This window comes from Ixodes scapularis, unplaced genomic scaffold, assembly GCF_016920785.2.
Source record: "Ixodes scapularis isolate PalLabHiFi unplaced genomic scaffold, ASM1692078v2 PGA_scaffold28__5_contigs__length_5199819, whole genome shotgun sequence".
NCBI lineage: Eukaryota > Metazoa > Arthropoda > Arachnida > Ixodida > Ixodidae > Ixodes > Ixodes scapularis.
The window spans coordinates 1,623,625-1,640,649 of record NW_024609855.1 but is presented as its reverse complement, the minus strand read 5'-3'; the positions used below and the strand labels follow the sequence as shown (position 1 = coordinate 1,640,649).

Sequence of the window (17,025 nt, the reverse complement as noted above, 5' to 3'; positions counted from 1 at the left end):
AGTGCTTTCTAGGGGCAGTGAACACCGATGACATGGCACGACGTCAACGAGACGATCCGGAGCTGCGAGCCTTAATCGAGCACCTGGAAGGGCGCGGCGGTACCGTACCCCGTGTTTTCTCACGAGCCGTGTCGACCTTCGCCATTCGACAAGGTGTACTCTACAAAGAGAACTTCGGGGACAACAACTCGCCGTGGCTGCTGGTAATCCCGACCGACCTTCGAGGGGAGATCTTTCAAGCATGTCACGACGACCCGACATCCGGACACCTTGGATACAGCCGGACACTGGCCCGTATTCGTGAAAAGTATTACTGGCCCAAGCTCCCCAAGACCGTCCACCTGTACACACGATCATGCCACGAGTGCCAGCGACGCAGGAAACCTCCGACGAGGCCGGCCGGACTCCTGCAGCCTATTTCTCCTCCAACTGCACCCTTCCAGCAGATCGGAATGGATCTACTTGGTCCTTTTCCGCCTTCGACGTCGGGGAACCGCTGGATCATCGTCGCCACAGATTATCTCACACGGTACGCCGAAACGAAAGCTCTTCCTTCGGGGACTGCTGTGGAAGTTGCCAAGTTTTTCATTGAGTCCATCGTCCTCCGGCACGGCGCTCCAGAAGTTCTGATTACAGATCGCGGATCATCGTTCATGGCACAACTGACCCAAGAAATCCTCCGACTCAGTCATACCAGCCATCGTCGTACAACTGCGTACCACCCGCAGACCAACGGGCTGACGGAGCGACTCAACAAGACAATCGCCGATATGATCTCTATGTACGTCGACGTAGAGCACAAGACGTGGGACGAGGTGCTGCCCTACGTCACGTTCGCCTACAATACGGCGGTTCAAGAGACCACTGGATTCACCCCTTTCCAGCTGGTACATGGTCGGAAGGTAACGACCATGCTGGACGCCATGCTGCCCCAAGAGCCATCTGACAACGAGAGCGACGACGCCCAGGCGGTTGCTCAACGCGCCGAAGAAGTTCGCCAGCTCGCCCGACTCCTGATTCAAGACCAGCAACGCGTCGACGCCGGCCGCTACAACCTTCGTCGCAGGGACGTCCACTTCCAGCCCGGAGATAGGGTGTGGGTATGGACGCCCATCCGTCGCCGCGGCCTCAGTGAGAAATTGCTGAAGCGCTACTTTGGGCCCTACAAGATCGTCCGACGCCTCGGCGATCTGAACTACGAAGTTCTACCCGACGGAACGCGCCCATCTGCAAGACGTCAGCCGCGACCCGAGGTGGTGCATGTCGTCCGGCTGAAGCCGTATTACGAACGATAGGACTCTCCACTCTCGTCGACGAGTGAACTGTGGACTGTGAACTCCGGCTAGCAATTCTGCTGTCCTTTTGTTGTTTTTTTTTTGTTTTTTTTTTTGTTTTCCGTTTTTGTGCTGCATCGGGACGATGCATTTTTAAAGGGGGGGATAATGCCGCACGCAGGGCTGAGAAAGCCGCGCTCGGTCACGGACCCCCAGAAAGTTCTCGTCTATTCATGTACCGCACGTAACTTCTATCATTTATTCCTGCTTTTGTTTTCTAGAAAGTGCGTGTTCATTCTCGCCCCGATAACGCGACGCTCGAGCCGCTTTCGCCGAATCTTCGAGATAGTGACACACTCTAGATAAGAGGCCGCCCGCTACCTTGTCGAGTCAGTCTCGCCCCAGCGCTCGATTCTGCTGACACGCCGACTTCGACGCCCGCGACGCTCTGCTTTCTTCTGTTTCCTTCTTTATTTTTGGCACAAGTTCGCCACATTAAACGTTTATTTATTTCTGTTTATTTCTTGTTTATTAGTCACGACTCACCACCCGTGACAATATTTTATTGAGTGATACACTTCATTTCGTCTGCATAAAATATATTCTGACGGCTCTTCCCAAAACGTCACCCACTGCGCGTCTTCAACACACTGGGGCGCCACCAGACGTTGCATGTTTTTGCCTGATCCAATTAAAATATGACGTGCCAATAGTTTGTGGCTACTCCTTGTTCCCTGGGTAGCCCGACCTACTACTGAGGTAATAACAAAGAGTGCAGACGCTCAAGTATCGTTAGAGATCCCCTTTAAAATCTTTGCGGGCCGCCAGGACAAACGCAAATAGCTCAGGTTGTCCCATGGCGCCCATGTTTTCCGTGCGGTATACATTCACTTTAAAGCCAGCATCTGCCACCGCTCCTTTGACCACGTCGTCGGTGAGTTTCGGCACGGTGAATTCAGCGTCTCCTAGGGTGAATTTTTCTACGCCACCCATACCAGTAAGAACGAGTAGACCGCCAGGTTTGACGAGGGACCCTACGTTGCTGATCGCGCACCGGAAAGATTCGTGGTCTGCTATGGCACTCTCGATGCAGTTGCAGGAAAGTACGACGTCGAAGGCTTCCTCGTGTTCCTGTGGGAGCACTCCGGGTTTCAGGACATCGCCGTGAACCACCTTGCGGATCGAGGATCGTGTGCGCTCCAGTATTTCCAGCGCCCCCTTCTTGGTGTCGCTGTAAATCGCAAAAAGATGCGCTGCGTAAGTTACATGTGGGCCATGGACCCCTTAAAGGGGTACGGAAACATAAATTGAAATATTCAAATTTCGTTCGGAAATGAGTCAAGCATGACGGATATTAACCGTAAATCATAATCGCACGTTTGTATTTTGAACGATTGGCTATATTTTTCGTTCCAAACGGTGCACTCGGACAAGCGCTCGAAGAGAAGCGAGCTGAGAGCGCGATGCGTCATGGGATGTCCGGCGCAAACAAAAGCAGAAAGAAAAGATTTCCCGGGTTCGTGGAGTAGCAAGGCAAGCGTGGTTATGAGCTTTGCCCTTGGTGGCGTTGTCAGCGTTGTGGTGGTGTCAACAGCGTCAGCGCGTTACAACCGAGCCGCTCGAAGTACCCGTGGGGTGACGAGCGTGTGACTGGCCCAAGGAGCACGTAGCTTCCACAACACTGTCAGCTTAGGGCTGAACGGAATGGGGAAAGCAACTTTTGTTCGAGTTTTGAGCGACGGGCTAATCTTCTAGGGGGAGAATGGTTGTTTCCGGTTGCACGAACGAGGGTCCGAGAAAGAGGGGAGTCCTTCCTTTCCGTCTTCTTTGAGAGTTTGGTACAATGCGCGATATGTGAGTTGAGCTAGGAGGAAAGCTAAAAAGGAAAACGTTGAAATTCCAAAAGGCGGCGCTGTTCCGAAGGAATCTGCTACGTCACGACTACGTAGCAGATTCCACAACGTTGCTAGACTACCTCCCAAATAGGCTCCGCATGCATCCACCAGGTGCACATTGAAAGATCGTTTATTTAGCTTTAAAATTAGTTTTCTTGTGCTTTTCAACGGAAGACTGGTGTTTTTGAGGTGAGGGTGCAACATGCAACACATTAAAGCTAAAAAATGAGCGCTGAAATTTCGTTTCCCTACCCCTTTAACGGTTTTAACCTAAAAATTTGATACATTTCAAAAAGTTAGGGAACAAAGAAAGCTCGTGATGCTTGAGCACAATCGACTACGACACCGAGAGTAGAGAGAAAAAAGGACTTCTGTGCTCTGTTGTCCCTCGTGCTCCCTCTCCCTCGTCTTGGGAGTTTTAGTCTATTATGATAAAGTTCCGTCGGTGACGAAAATACAAAATAGGCTAAAACCCCCCAAAAAAGAAAAACGATAATCGTTTCAACCTATTTTGTTCTGTTGTCACCAACAGAACAAAATTGGTTGAACCCGAAAAACACCGACAAAATCCGTCGGTGACCAAATCATAGAACCGGTTAAAACCCCTTGCTATATTTCATATGGAAGATAAAAAATGAAGCAACATCGATGTTTATACGCAGCCCCAAGTTCGTATTACGGAGAAATAATCGGGAATTAAACCCTACTCTACATTTTTATAGCATACGGGATTCGCGCTGTACCAAAGTCGGCTAAACATTCCCACGGCTGCCCATTCAGTTTACTTGCTGCGAGCTAGTACTCTTTTTCGAAACCCAAGCAAGCAACATTGGCAGTTTCAATTTCTCGGGCCACAAAGCGTGTAATGGAATCCGAGTCCATGCCGAACGCTGACGTCAGCACTCGTTTTTCGGTACGTGCTGAGCCGAGTTCACGTCGAACGTTGACGTAGCCCTCGTGCCACTTACAGGTTTGGAGTACGCTTCCGAACAATCAGGGACTCGAATAATTGGCGCAGCATTCGCTAGATGGCGCGGGCGTTTGAAAGTGGTCTGTTGTACTATATATGGTGTTTCATGGTACACGTCCGTCGAAGCGATACGCATGCGCAGAAACAGAGTCACGTTTTACGCAATAAAGGCTTGGGTTGGGCTTCGAACCAGCCCCTGAAAGGAGAAGAGGGGACCCCGTAGGCTAGCTGCCACTTTTGAGAGGCGGCTCTGCAGTTGCGTGTACTAAACTTGGTTCCTCCGCTCCAGAATAAGCGCCCGAGAAATGACTAGCACTGCGCCAGACATCCCCGCAACCTGCTACTGTAAACGACATTATTTTCGCCGGCTCAATATCTCAGGAATTTCGGAAAGATGTAAAAACCAAAAATGTTTCGGAGGCAAAAAAGAAAAAATCGTAAATGTTGCGATTTGTGTTTTGTTTTTTATCATGGGGGAGATATATTTGCCAAACCAATTCTTTTTGCGATATTCTGTCAAATCAGAAAATTCCCGGAAACAAATCTCTTAGGGTGTCTCCAAATGCCAAAGGGCACAGTGTACAGCGTGCGCCAAACGGACATGCTTTAAGTATATTTCAGAAATCAATTTTGCATGCTCCGACACATTAATTTAGCACGTTAGAAAGGTTAGATTAAGCTGTACGTTTTCCTTTTTTTTTTTTTTCTTATGAAACACCAAATTTGCATTACGCGAAAATTACAACTCGGGAGCAAAATGTGTCCGTGGCTCAGTATGCAGCTGAGCATTTGTTTTACTAAAAGTCAAACCCGTTTCGGTAAGCCACCGAATCGCTTTGTTGGGCAAAACAAGGAACGAAAACTAAGTCAGAAATACTTAATTTGCCATTTTTGATGTTTTCGGTAATTAAAACGTCACAAATATCCATAGTAAGATTTTTTCCTAATTTCCATAAAAAATATGCATTGCACACTGAGCCACAAACAATTGTTAGCTTCTAGCTGCACGGTTCAACTTGCATCTTTTGATTGAGGCAAGTTTGCTCTTTGATAGTATCAACAAGAAAAGTGCACCATGAGACAAAACTCCTAGACGGGAAATACAAAGGTAAATACAACACAACGTCTCAAACTCAGCTAAACTTATTTTAGAGGAAATTGTGGCTCATATGGTTCAGGTACGCAAACCTAAAATGCACAAATCGAGTGCATAAACCAAATAGAAAGTTGAGGTTTATATAGGGTTCAGGTACAGGAACAAACCAAACGAAAGGAGAAGGAAAACTTTTTCCACAAATGCATAAGCAAGGTGGTCTTCAAGCAGACTTATATTTTCACTCGATAGTCTCGAAAACAAAAACGCACACGCAAAAGAGATTCGATGCTAGTGGGCAATCCTTTCCCGAAAAACTCCAGACTGGACTGTGGTCCAGTCTGGGGTTAGGGCGGTTAGGGCGAACATAAAACTGGACAACAGACAGCGTGAACATACAGCAACACAAAGGTTGGTGAGTGACCTTGCCCGACTAACAAAGCAATCAGGTTTGTAGAAATATCTAGGTTTTGTAGAAATATTTGTAGAAATATGTTTGTAAACGATTGCATTAATATTTAACAACACACAAGTAGATTCTAGGTATGACAATTTCGTCTTCCGTAACGTAAGTACAACCGCAATTTTTTTTATTGCCGCCGTCACTTTGAAAGCAGGTTTACCGAACGATCAGCAATCAGATTTGCAAAGCGCACCACACAGTTCCATATTTGTGCTAAAACGTTACAATGCCGGAGCAAGCGAAACTGATTTGGGAGATGCAATTATTTTTATGAGTAAATTTTTCTTAGGTTTTTCACTTGCAGGTTTACCAGCCATAAAAAATCAGCTTTGCAAGGCGCAGCGCACAGTTCCCCCTTCATGCTAAGTTAAAATGCCGTAACAAACGAAAATGATTTTTGATATTCCTTTAGAGAGACACTACAACGAAATTTCGGCGTTCAATTTTTGGTCTATATGTGTTCAAAGAAGCAGTATCACATCGAACACACCAATATCTTGTCAAAAAAGTCACGAAAAAGAATTTTAGAACGAATTAAACGATTAGCAAAGAGCACCGGGTGGATGTCGCTAACGCCTCGTTTGTAATGCCCGTCTAGGAACCTTGACAGCTAGTGACGGTGAGTGTCTCGCCTCCGGCCACGACGAGAGAAGAGGGGAAGGAAGAACTCCCGTCTTCCCGAGAATCCCTTTTGTGTTTTCCAGAAGTAGATATTGTCCCTCTACAAGATTATAAAAGATTAACCCGTCACTCGAAATTCGTAGAAAAGCAGCCGCTTCGGTGGCTAGAACGACTAGGCCATCCCCTCGACGTCAACCTCGCCGTAGTTTTGCTCGTCCCGAGACGACCTACGTCACGATTGCGTCGGATGTCACGTGCTCTAAGCTGGGCCTTATCCGAGCGCTTGCAAGAGTTGATAACAAAAAAATACAGCCAACAGGCTCAAAACACAAACGTGCGATTGTCATTTACGGATATTGTGGATAATATTCAACCTATTTTTGAACACGACGGATATATTTCAAATTTCGTTGAAGTATCCCTTTAAAGTGGGTCCAATCCAATGGGCCTTCGCTGTACTATAGCTGACAATACGAGATGAAACATTCCTTCACGCTTTTGTTTGACGTACCTGCCAAGTTTTGAGAGAGCTGTGATTCGAGCAAGTAACGGTAAATGAATTTGGGATCCCATACGTTGAAATTAGACAAATGGAGAGGTGATAGAACTTCTGGGGAACATCGACATAAAATGGCCAGATCAGGTGTTTTTGGCTAATATTGTCCGCAGGAGTCCACTGAAATACAATTCAAACATTCAAAATACGCTGCGTTTACCTGTAGCCCTCCAAAGCAGCGACTTCCTCGGCACGTGAGGTCCAGTCGATGGCATCTTTACTCTTCTCGAGCCACTTCTCGAGTTCCAGCCTGTTGCCTTCCATGAGGTCGTTCAGCACGATGTCGCTGAAGCGCCTCGAAGAAAGGAACGAAGGCCAGAGCGTCGGACCGCAGCCCACTTCCAAAAGGGTCTTGCCCTGAACCAGATCTGTGGACAGCACGCTGGAGTTTCAGTTTGGTCCGACTTCATTGCGAACGAACACCGATTTCGTACCGCTCTGGTCTCTTTAAAATATATATACAGGGTGTTTCACGAAAGGTGGACCAATTCGATATTGCGAAAACTACGCGTCGCAACAATTATTTATTAAGGACAATTATTAAACTCCGGGATAATTAAGCTGTGCAACGATCTTAACGTTGAAAGAATTGGCATGTTCTACTTTTGACATTGTTCATCTTGTCAAAAAGGACAAAAAAGACACCTCCTTCCTTCAAAATGTTGCGATTCCGCCATGTAATCGCGAGGCAAAAATTAGAATATTCCCCGACCTGCAGCCGCGAGCGGCGGCCATGAGAAACACGCGGCGTGACGTCAATGGGGTCTTGTAGAAAGATAGCAAGTTGTGCGAACATCTGCTCGATAAAAGGTAACTTTTCCATAAATCTTGTCGTTCCAACATAAATATATATTCGTCAAAAACCTGGTATCATCGACAAAACCTTTATTATAGACGCTTTCATGGAGTCAGTTACTCGAGCTGCCACCAGTCGGCACGCCTTCCGCGCGCTTTCCGGGCCGCCATAGCCGACCTTCAGTTTCTCGCCGTTGCTCTGCCTCAGACACGGCTCTGCTCTGCCTTGTGTGCTGCGTCGGCCAACACCGGAGCTTTGTTTTTGTGTTCTTTTGCATTTCGCGTTGAAATCTTGTGTTTTCTTTAGGTCATTTCGATATTTCGGGCTTTCATTTAATCATTTGATATCTATATTTCAACATAGCTCTTGTATTTTCTTGTTTATGGAATGGAATCGGACTGCGAATAGATTGACGATACAAGATTATGGCCTAAGCTTCAGAGACCATGTAAGTTCATCATATTCATTCGTTTTTGTCACTAACAAAAGGCAGTCAACACCATTGCAACATATGGAAATTTCAACTGACGCAGTAAGGCAATCGCAGTCGTGCTTCTCCCAGCATGTGCGCGCAAAATACAAGAGCTATGTTGCAATATAGATATCAAATGATTAAATGAAAGCCCGAAATATGAAAACGACCTAAAGAAAACACAAGATTTCAACGCTGAATGCAAAAGAACACGAAAACAAAGCATCCGGTGGTGGCCTGCGCAGCACACAACGCGGAGCAACGGCGAGAGACTGAACGTAGGCTATGGCGACAGGGTCACGTGACGTCAAGATGGCGGCGCCCATGAAATGTTGCCCGAAAGGGTCTATACGGAGTTTTAGTGGCGCCATCTATCCTAGGTCCACAAAACCGTCAGCTCTATCTGCTACCGCGAACAGCCGCTAGAAGCCGGAGGGGAAGGGGGACAGAGCCGGACGGGCACGGCCGGACCCGGATGAGGCTTTCCTCGTTTCACCATATTGTTCGCGCTGCGCCCGCCAGCACGTGGTCACGCGGTCGCGAGCGGATGAGTTCTCGCTGGTCACTGATGGCTTTAGACAGAGAGCTTCACTGGAACCCCGCGCAACCCCCATTGACGTCACAGCGCACGTGACCCGGAAGATGGTGAAGGAGTTGAGATGTGCCGAAAACCTCAATCTTTGTCCATTTTTAAAATAAAAACTAGGACATGCAGGCAAAAGCGGTTTTTGTTCTTTAATTCAGAAAGGTCGAGACACCAACTCCCAAATTATTTAAGCAAATCACTGAAACTGTTGCACAGGTCTTTTAATTATTTTTGCGTAATTAAATTTTTTAATATTGCGTTTAAGGGCACGGTATTAATTAGAAAATTTCTCAGCATCATCAAAAACACTAAATCAACAAATTGCAAAACGATAGAAAGCACGCGAAGCATTTTACCGCTTTCTGAAAAACCGCACAAATTCGACGGGTTTTTAAGTTTCGGTTTGCTCTCGGACCGCATCTCGGCCCCGACGGCACCGCGCCCTGTGGAGAAATAGTGCAACCAACCTCAGCCGCGCGATGACAGTGCGGCAGAGGTTGGTTGCACTATTTCTCCACGGGACGCGGTGCCGTCGGGTCGTAATAATAGAGGAGGGGAAATTGCAGTTTATGCAGCAATCACTCATTCAAAAACTGGCAATATACATGTTTTACAAAATAAAAGCACACCCTCAGTTTGTACATAAAAATTACATCAACAATGCATCAATATACTCATTTCGCCATACCCACTACACTCACTCGAGAGTACGCACAAACTACGGTAAACAAAAGACACTTAATCAGATCGCACAGCTATTAAACAACCACCCTGAAGTACTGTCCATGATCAATAATTCCAACACAATATACACATTTAAACGAACACTGAAAACGTACCTTTCACGTATAACATGACTTATTAAAGTTTCCGGCCGCATTTCTTTTGTTATATCACTGCATCTCAGTGTAATGCCACTATGAGTATTTCATTGTTTTTTTCCCTATGTTTCTGTACGTTCTGCTGCTGACTGTACAGGGCGATGGAGCCTTGTCAGGCGATTTAAATCGCCTTTTGCCCCATCCTCCTAGACATTTGTCTGAATAAAGAATATTATTATTATGTTAAAAATACATGGTCAACAGCCCCACATTACAAAGCCCATTCAACTATGCAGAGTGTCTCTCGTTAAAACTCTGTAAAAACAGCTTTGCAGTATTTCTTTTAGCCCTTTATGGACCGCCCACTGAAAGCGTACGTAATTTTTTAGATGAGTTTGACACAAACTTAAAAAAATATAGTGCCTACTGATAAACTCTGTATGGTAGGTGACATCAACACCGACCTTCTTAAACCTTCGAAATCTAGTGTTTGTGATTATTTAAATATCCTTCCAAACTATGGTATTGAAAGTACAATTCAGGCAGCTACCAGGGAGGAGTATTTGTCTGATAATTTAGTTATATCCTGTATAGATCATATCAATATTAGAAACTTAGGTGTTCAGAATAGATCCACCGTTATTACACAAAAGTTGGCAGATCAATATTTTGTTGCCTGTCGTCTGAGCTTTGATGCAATTTATGAACCAGTAGAACAATCATAAGTAACAGTAATTGATTCACGTCACTTGGATAGACTAATTTCTGCCTATAATTGGGATATGCTCCTTGAAAATTGCAACTATCAGGATGACTACTTAAAGCTGGTCGATATTATTTCAAACTTTAGGACCATGAGCACAAAAACCATTAATATAAAAAAAAAACGAAGAAAGGATCAGCCATGGGTAGCTGCTGACGTCCTTTCCGCCATCAAAGAGAAATATGTTTTATTGGCACAGTGTCGTCATTTTCCAGATAATAAAGAATTCAAATAGCAATATCCAAGTCAAAGAAATCGTGTCAATGCCCTTATCTGCTCCAGAAAACGTCAGCATTTCCAGGAAAGTTTTATCGCTCTCGTTTGTTGTGCCCTTTGTTGCAAGATGACAACAATTTTCTGGGTGCCAGCGCACATCTAAAAAAGAAGCAGCAAAGGGATCAAGCCTAAATAAATTAGTTCCTGTCCGGCCAGCAAGGTGCTTGAGCTTCGTCCTTATGCAAAGACAACTGCTCTATGAAGTCGGTACGTCTGTGTGTGTGTGTGTGTGTGTGTGTGTGTGTGTGTGTGTGTGTGTGCAGATAGTCAGTGTCTTCGTAGCAGTCTCTTGGGTGTCATTGTGGTGCTACAGCGTAAATGCCGACATGCTGCACAGATATTGTGTGTCTCGGTGTCACAAAATCTACAGTATCTAAGATGCACGTGTATAAGTTTTTTTAATGACGGATATTTGCAGAACGTATGGATTCCAGGAGGCTCGTTTCGCAGTGTTCAAAGGTGACCAATTTCTTATTTACGACTCTCTTCTGTATTGTAAATGCAAGCAAGTTTGAATATGATGCTCCCATGCACACTTCTCTTTGTGTACAGAACTTGTTTCTAGCCGCCCTAACATACTCGTGTCGTTTCGCAGACTACATCAGCGTATGGGGACGCTCAGGTATTACAGCATTTTTGTTGCAAAGATAAAATTTTTACATTATGACATTGCCAAGAAACAGGTCACATGTGTTTTTTTATGTAGAAATCAGATAGGTTCCTGCAAAACAAGTACTATGTTTGAACAGGCAGAGTGCATTGAGTTGCTGAACCTACACAAATTTATCACAGGTCTAAGAAAAGTTTGTCAAAATATGTGCAATACATTTTTTCAAACCATGATATCTCAGAACCCAAGAGATGAGCACATCCGAATTTTAGAATGTTGTTACTTTAATACTTGTCTGGCAATTCGGGTCCCATACTGTTGCATCAGGTGTCCCTAAGGGTAGTGTACTCGGGCCGTTATTGTTTCTAATATAAATCAATGACCTACCATCATCAATTAAATCGACATTAGACTTTTCGCTGATGCTAGAGTTATTTACAGGAAAATTAATACACCTATAATGATCACAATATTGTCCAAGGCATTTAGATACGATATCATCATGGTGTTTCCTATGGCAGATGAACATTAACACTCGTAAATGCAAACCAATGGCCGTAACTAAATCCTCCACTAAAACTCTAACCCAGTACTCATTACTTTCACAACCACTAGAATACTTATTGTCGTACAAGTATTTGTGCGTGTATTTTAAAAACTCATTATCATGAATTGAGCAAAAAACAAATAGGGCACTTCAAATGACGGGTGGCAGACTTAAGGGGGAGAGGGGGTACACACCACCGCGGGTGTTTCAGTACCAAGTTGATCTATTTATAGTCACGTTGGCCATGGGTAACGTGTGCGACATATTCAGTCCTGATGCCTTTGCATTCGCATGCTACTTGAGTTTCTACCTATTCCAACATACCAAGAAAAAAATGAAAGAAGTTTACAATTCTCTGTAATGCCGAATTAGAGCGCAGCTCTTTAGGAGGAAGGGGGAGGGTCACGTGTGACGTCACGAGGGTGAACTTTTCCCGCTAAATGTGGCGGGAAATTTCCCGCCAAATTGTTTCCGGCAGTCCGCATGGGAAAGCACGCCAGCGCAGAAAGAAGCTTTTGCGACGAGTGGCGAAACGACAGCAAGATTAATGGTAAGCTTCGTTACAAATTTTCTGTTTGGTATGCTGTACATAAATATATTAATTCTGCGTCTATGCTGCGCTGTCCGCGCTGTTATTCACCCGTATCTTCTTCATCAGTACTTCTTGCAGGCTGCGGGCAATCTGCTGACAACGAAACGGCCGCCAAGTGTAGATTCTGCAATTCCAAGATTTGTCCGCACTATGGGGAACTACTCAAGCATTCAGAAAAAAAACAAAAAAAAAACACCGCGACATGGCTATTATTCCTTCTTCACAAAAGGAACTACATCAGCTCTTAGCACCTAGCAGCAAACCAAACTATGACAAGGGTCCCCGTGAGGTCCGAATCGCCTTATATGCTGCTGTGCACACATCTACAAATGCCGTAGACGAGCTCGGTAAAATTGTGCATTCAGAACCAAAAAACTTCAAGCTGCAGAGAACGAAATGCACAGCCATCATCAGCAACGTTCTCTTCCCGCATTTCACCGAGTGCCTAGATGAAGAACTAAAATAATTACGAGAAAGCAACTGTGTATCGATGAGAGCTTCTTGAATTCTGGAGCAAACAAAATCACAACTTTTCTAGACCTGGAAGAACAGCGGGACAGAAGAGCCGAAACGCTTCGTGACAGTGTACTAAAGACTCATGATAAGCATAATCTTTCGATCAAGAATTGAATCGGGCTCTGCCCTAATGGTGCAAATGCCATGCGTGGCCAACGCCAATTCCCTTTCGGCCGCCTTCGTCAAGACAGTGAAAACCTAATTTTGATAAAATGCTCATGTCACAGCCTTGACCTTGTGGCATCCAAGGCAATTGAAGCAATCTCCTCTGCCGTCGAGCACATAGTTCGAGCCGTTGCAGACAAGAGGCCTATAAAAAGCTGCACGGCAGCATGACAACCAACTATGAAGAAAACGACCTGCCCAAAATTTTAGCACTTTCGCAAATAAAGTGGCTTGAAATCGCAGACTGCATTGAAAGAATTTTTGCACAATTCGACTCCATGGCAGGTTTTGCTAAAGCAGAAGACCGCAACTACAATATCTGCGTTTCCCGAGAGATGTATCAAGGTCCAAAGAATTACGCATACCTAGTTTTTCTTGCGTCTGTCCTCCACCGCGTAAAGTGTGTCAACATCATGCTTCAAAGCAATGTCGCTGACCCGCTGGTACTCTTTCAGGAGCTTGAAAACTTGTACCTAGATACCTTGAAGAGAATGGACCTTTTCCGAGACGCGTTCTGCGCACGCGCGGGCGCCCGATGCCAAGCGGCGGAAGTCGGAACGAAAAATCGAGGAAATACGGAAGGAGGCTGTATATCAGCGAGTAGAACACGTAACAGAAGCATATATATAATTGTGTTACACAAAAAAAGAACGTCGACGGAAAGGAAAACACGACGTTTGGGTGGACGCCACGGATGCCCCTCTTTAAAGTCGCGTTGGGCAGGCGCCGCTGCTCAGAAAGCGAAGAAACTGGTAGCGTAGCTCCCATTATTGATTGGTAGCGCAGGTAGGTCACTTCCTCGATTTTTAGTTCGTGCAGCCACCGCCTGGTGCCGTCGGTATGTGGAAAAGGTCCATTCCATAGAGTTATTACAATAAACGCTAGAGGCTCAGCTGGCGCTAGTGTGCTGTTGCAAATTGAAGCAGACAGCATGCAGTCAGAAATTGACTTCCGGTAATGCATTTCTATGGGAAAAAGCGAGTGCATTTTTTCTCTGCGCTCGATTATAAGAGCAAATATCACGAATCATTTGTACGTACTAGGCACATTGGAACATTTCTCAGTCACGCAGACGAAATAATTGGTCAGTTACAGCATTTTTATTTGAAATTCGCGGCATTAAAAACAATGTTAAAACCGCTTCGTACGTGTATTTATGTGCACTGTCGGACACTGTTAGCGCGAACACGGCGTCGACGCTTTCCAGCATGGGGGATATACGTGCCAAACGAACGAACGACATGTGGAAAACCAAGAGAGACGGCAAGAACTACGCAGTAATACTGGGTAAGTAACTCCTTGTGCTTGCAGACGATCAGAATAAGTTGAAAGTCACGTAATATAGTCCGATTTGCAATAAATAAGTACTGCTTTATTCTTTCCGCTCATGAATATGTGCGAAGATGCTTGTTCTGTGTTCAAATCATCGCCCGCACGCTCCAAATCTTTGCAAATAGGGGGAAGCCAGAAAACAGGTGCGCGATAAAAACTGCCCAACATAGGAAATAATAAGAAAACACACCTTTCGTAGCCCACGTACTTTATTCTTTACGTTTCGAACGTATTTTTTAACCGCTCGTAGAGATGCACGACGGGGTCATTTTCATATAGTGAGAGGACAGGCATATTAGCGATATATAAGCACCAACGGAATGCTGGCGAACTTTGAACACACTCTACATTCCTTTCGATCGTTATTTTGCTTAGAATCGTCGCTCGTTTCTACATACCTGCCACGGAACAGAGGTTTGGGCCTGAAATATAGCGAAGTTTAACATCGTTCAGTGGTAAAGGAAAAATGCTGTAACTAAAGCAATTACACTTTCACAATATTAATAAAGGTACATACTACCCGGTACAACCGAAATAACAAAAGTTATTAATGTTATTTTCCGGCGACGAGACAAAATTCACGCGCGTTTTCCCATAGGAATACACAGGAAGACTGGAAAAGTAGACTGCATGCTGTCTGCTTCAATTTGCAACCGGAAGTACCATAGACACTAGCGCCAGCTGAGCCTCCAGTGTTTATTGTAATAACTCTATGGTCCATTCTGATCCCGTCAGTGTTGCGACACAACATATCGACAAGCTTGCCATTTTTAGACCTGGTCAACATGAGGTATATCTTCCTCAGTTCAAAAACAGCAGACCTGGGAGACGTCTTCAGCGAGAAGCTATCGAAACTTCCAACTGAAGATAGAAACAAATGTTCGCGAACGCTGCTTTAATTTTTTAAAGCAAATGGCAGTCCAGATGCCACCACGGTTTCCTAATTCTTCATCCGCATTTCGAAGGCTCAATGCCATAAACCCAGAGACCATAGACGGTGATAAGAGCCGAGCAGACATACTGAGCTTTCCAGTTTACTTTTTTTGGCTGTTCTTCTCTTGAGCTAGAATCGGAAATTCGACACCTGCGGTCAGTTTCTAGCTCACTGGACCGCACAACCTGCCTCAACTTCTGCCAGGAAGAGGCCACTTACAGGAGCCTTTCTGGAGTGCGCCCTTTTCCACATCTCGCAGAAGTGCGCTGAGACTCCTGTCGCTTCTAGAATCAAATGCGGATTCTGAGCGCGTGTTTTTTCAAGTTTCACTAACAAAAACTGAATTAAGAAACAAGATGGAGCTGGACGTCCTTGTGGCGATTCAAAGACTAAAGTTCGGTCTGCGGCTGCAAGAGAAAACGACCTCCACATTTGAGGTGCCCATCGAGCTTCTTAAAAAAAAACTTACCCTGGATTACTCTAGATGTGGGAGCATTTATTCACATTGATTAAGGCTGTACATAGTCTAATTTTATTACTACATGTGACGATTCTCTTTTAGAAAAAACGGTGGCGAAATTTTTGGCGCCAAGACAAATAAAAGGGCTCCTTTTGACCTGTGTTTTAGCTGCTGTCACCAACCGCCCAACGGCAACACAGATACTCACTATATTCCTTCTAATCAGAGATTGGGCGCTATAACGTCCCCACACTTTCACACTATTTTTTTTTTTTCCTATTTGGGACATTGGCCACCATTTACCTGATTGAAAGATGCCGTGAAGTCCTGCTTGTTGAAAAACAGTAACCGGCTTGTACCTCTGGTTCACTTCGTCCACATAAGCTCGAGCATCAAATGTATTTTTGAAACCAATCCTCGCTCTTTGGGATTTCACGCTTCCCAACATCTCCGCAGGGCGACTCCTGGAAGTAAATGTTTTCGACATAAACGTATAGTCTTCGTTACTTTTTTTCGCTTTAAATTAGCTGTGCAACGATTTCAACGTTGAAAGAATTGGCACCTCCTACTTTTTAAATTTTTCATCTTGTCACAAAAGACAGAAGGGTGATTTCAGATAAGATCGACCAAAGGGTGGCTGGTCGACATTTTTAAATCAACTGATGTTTTTATATGACATTATCTAGTGTCTGGTATAAACGAATCCACACTTAGTTTTGACCAGAAAAAAAATTTGGAGACAAGAAAAATCCTAAGGCAGGGAGAGGTGGACAGTTGCAATAACGCGCACTGATGGAGGGGGCAAGTTTGAAAGTGAATAATTAAAACAATAAAATTAGGAGAATTTTAAAACGTTTTACAAACAAACTATGGGTACAACTTGCTTGTAATATAAAGTAATAATATTTATTAAAAATTTATTTAGTTTTATAAAAACTGCCAAACATGCCTGCTCGAACGACAAATGGCAAACTTTGGAAATCTGTATCTCATGAAATAATTTAATCATTATTACATAACTTGCAGACATTATTTTACTAATATATGGCTATTATTGAAAAAATAAATAAGGTATCTCAGTGACACAATAGTTACAATATATTTAGGCAAACATGGGAAAAAAATCAAACAAAGAAAACTTCCAATGCGAATAAAAAAAAACACCACCTTCGATTTTTTTAAAATTTGGGTACCCTATTATACTCTATTTCGGCATTCATTTCTATTAAAACATGTTGCATCATTGCACTGTGAAAGAAGAAACAACTCCCCAAAGTAGGGTC

General features: G+C 44.5%; 1 protein-coding gene across 1 annotated transcript in view; it reads right to left on the bottom strand.

Annotated features, from left to right (window-relative positions):
- Window positions 1–1,965: 1,965 nt before the first annotated feature.
- Window positions 1,966–17,025, bottom strand: part of LOC115314621 (indolethylamine N-methyltransferase) — a 230,465-nt gene continuing 215,405 nt past the window's right edge. Inside the window, exons 3-5 of the mRNA XM_042291200.1 lie at window positions 16,046–16,206; window positions 7,033–7,240; window positions 1,966–2,505 (exon numbers count right to left, since the gene is read on the bottom strand). Of these exons, the coding sequence (XP_042147134.1) occupies window positions 2,067–2,505; window positions 7,033–7,240; window positions 16,046–16,206 (808 nt within the window). The 3' untranslated portion in view covers window positions 1,966–2,066. The remainder of the gene's footprint in view (window positions 2,506–7,032; window positions 7,241–16,045; window positions 16,207–17,025) is intronic.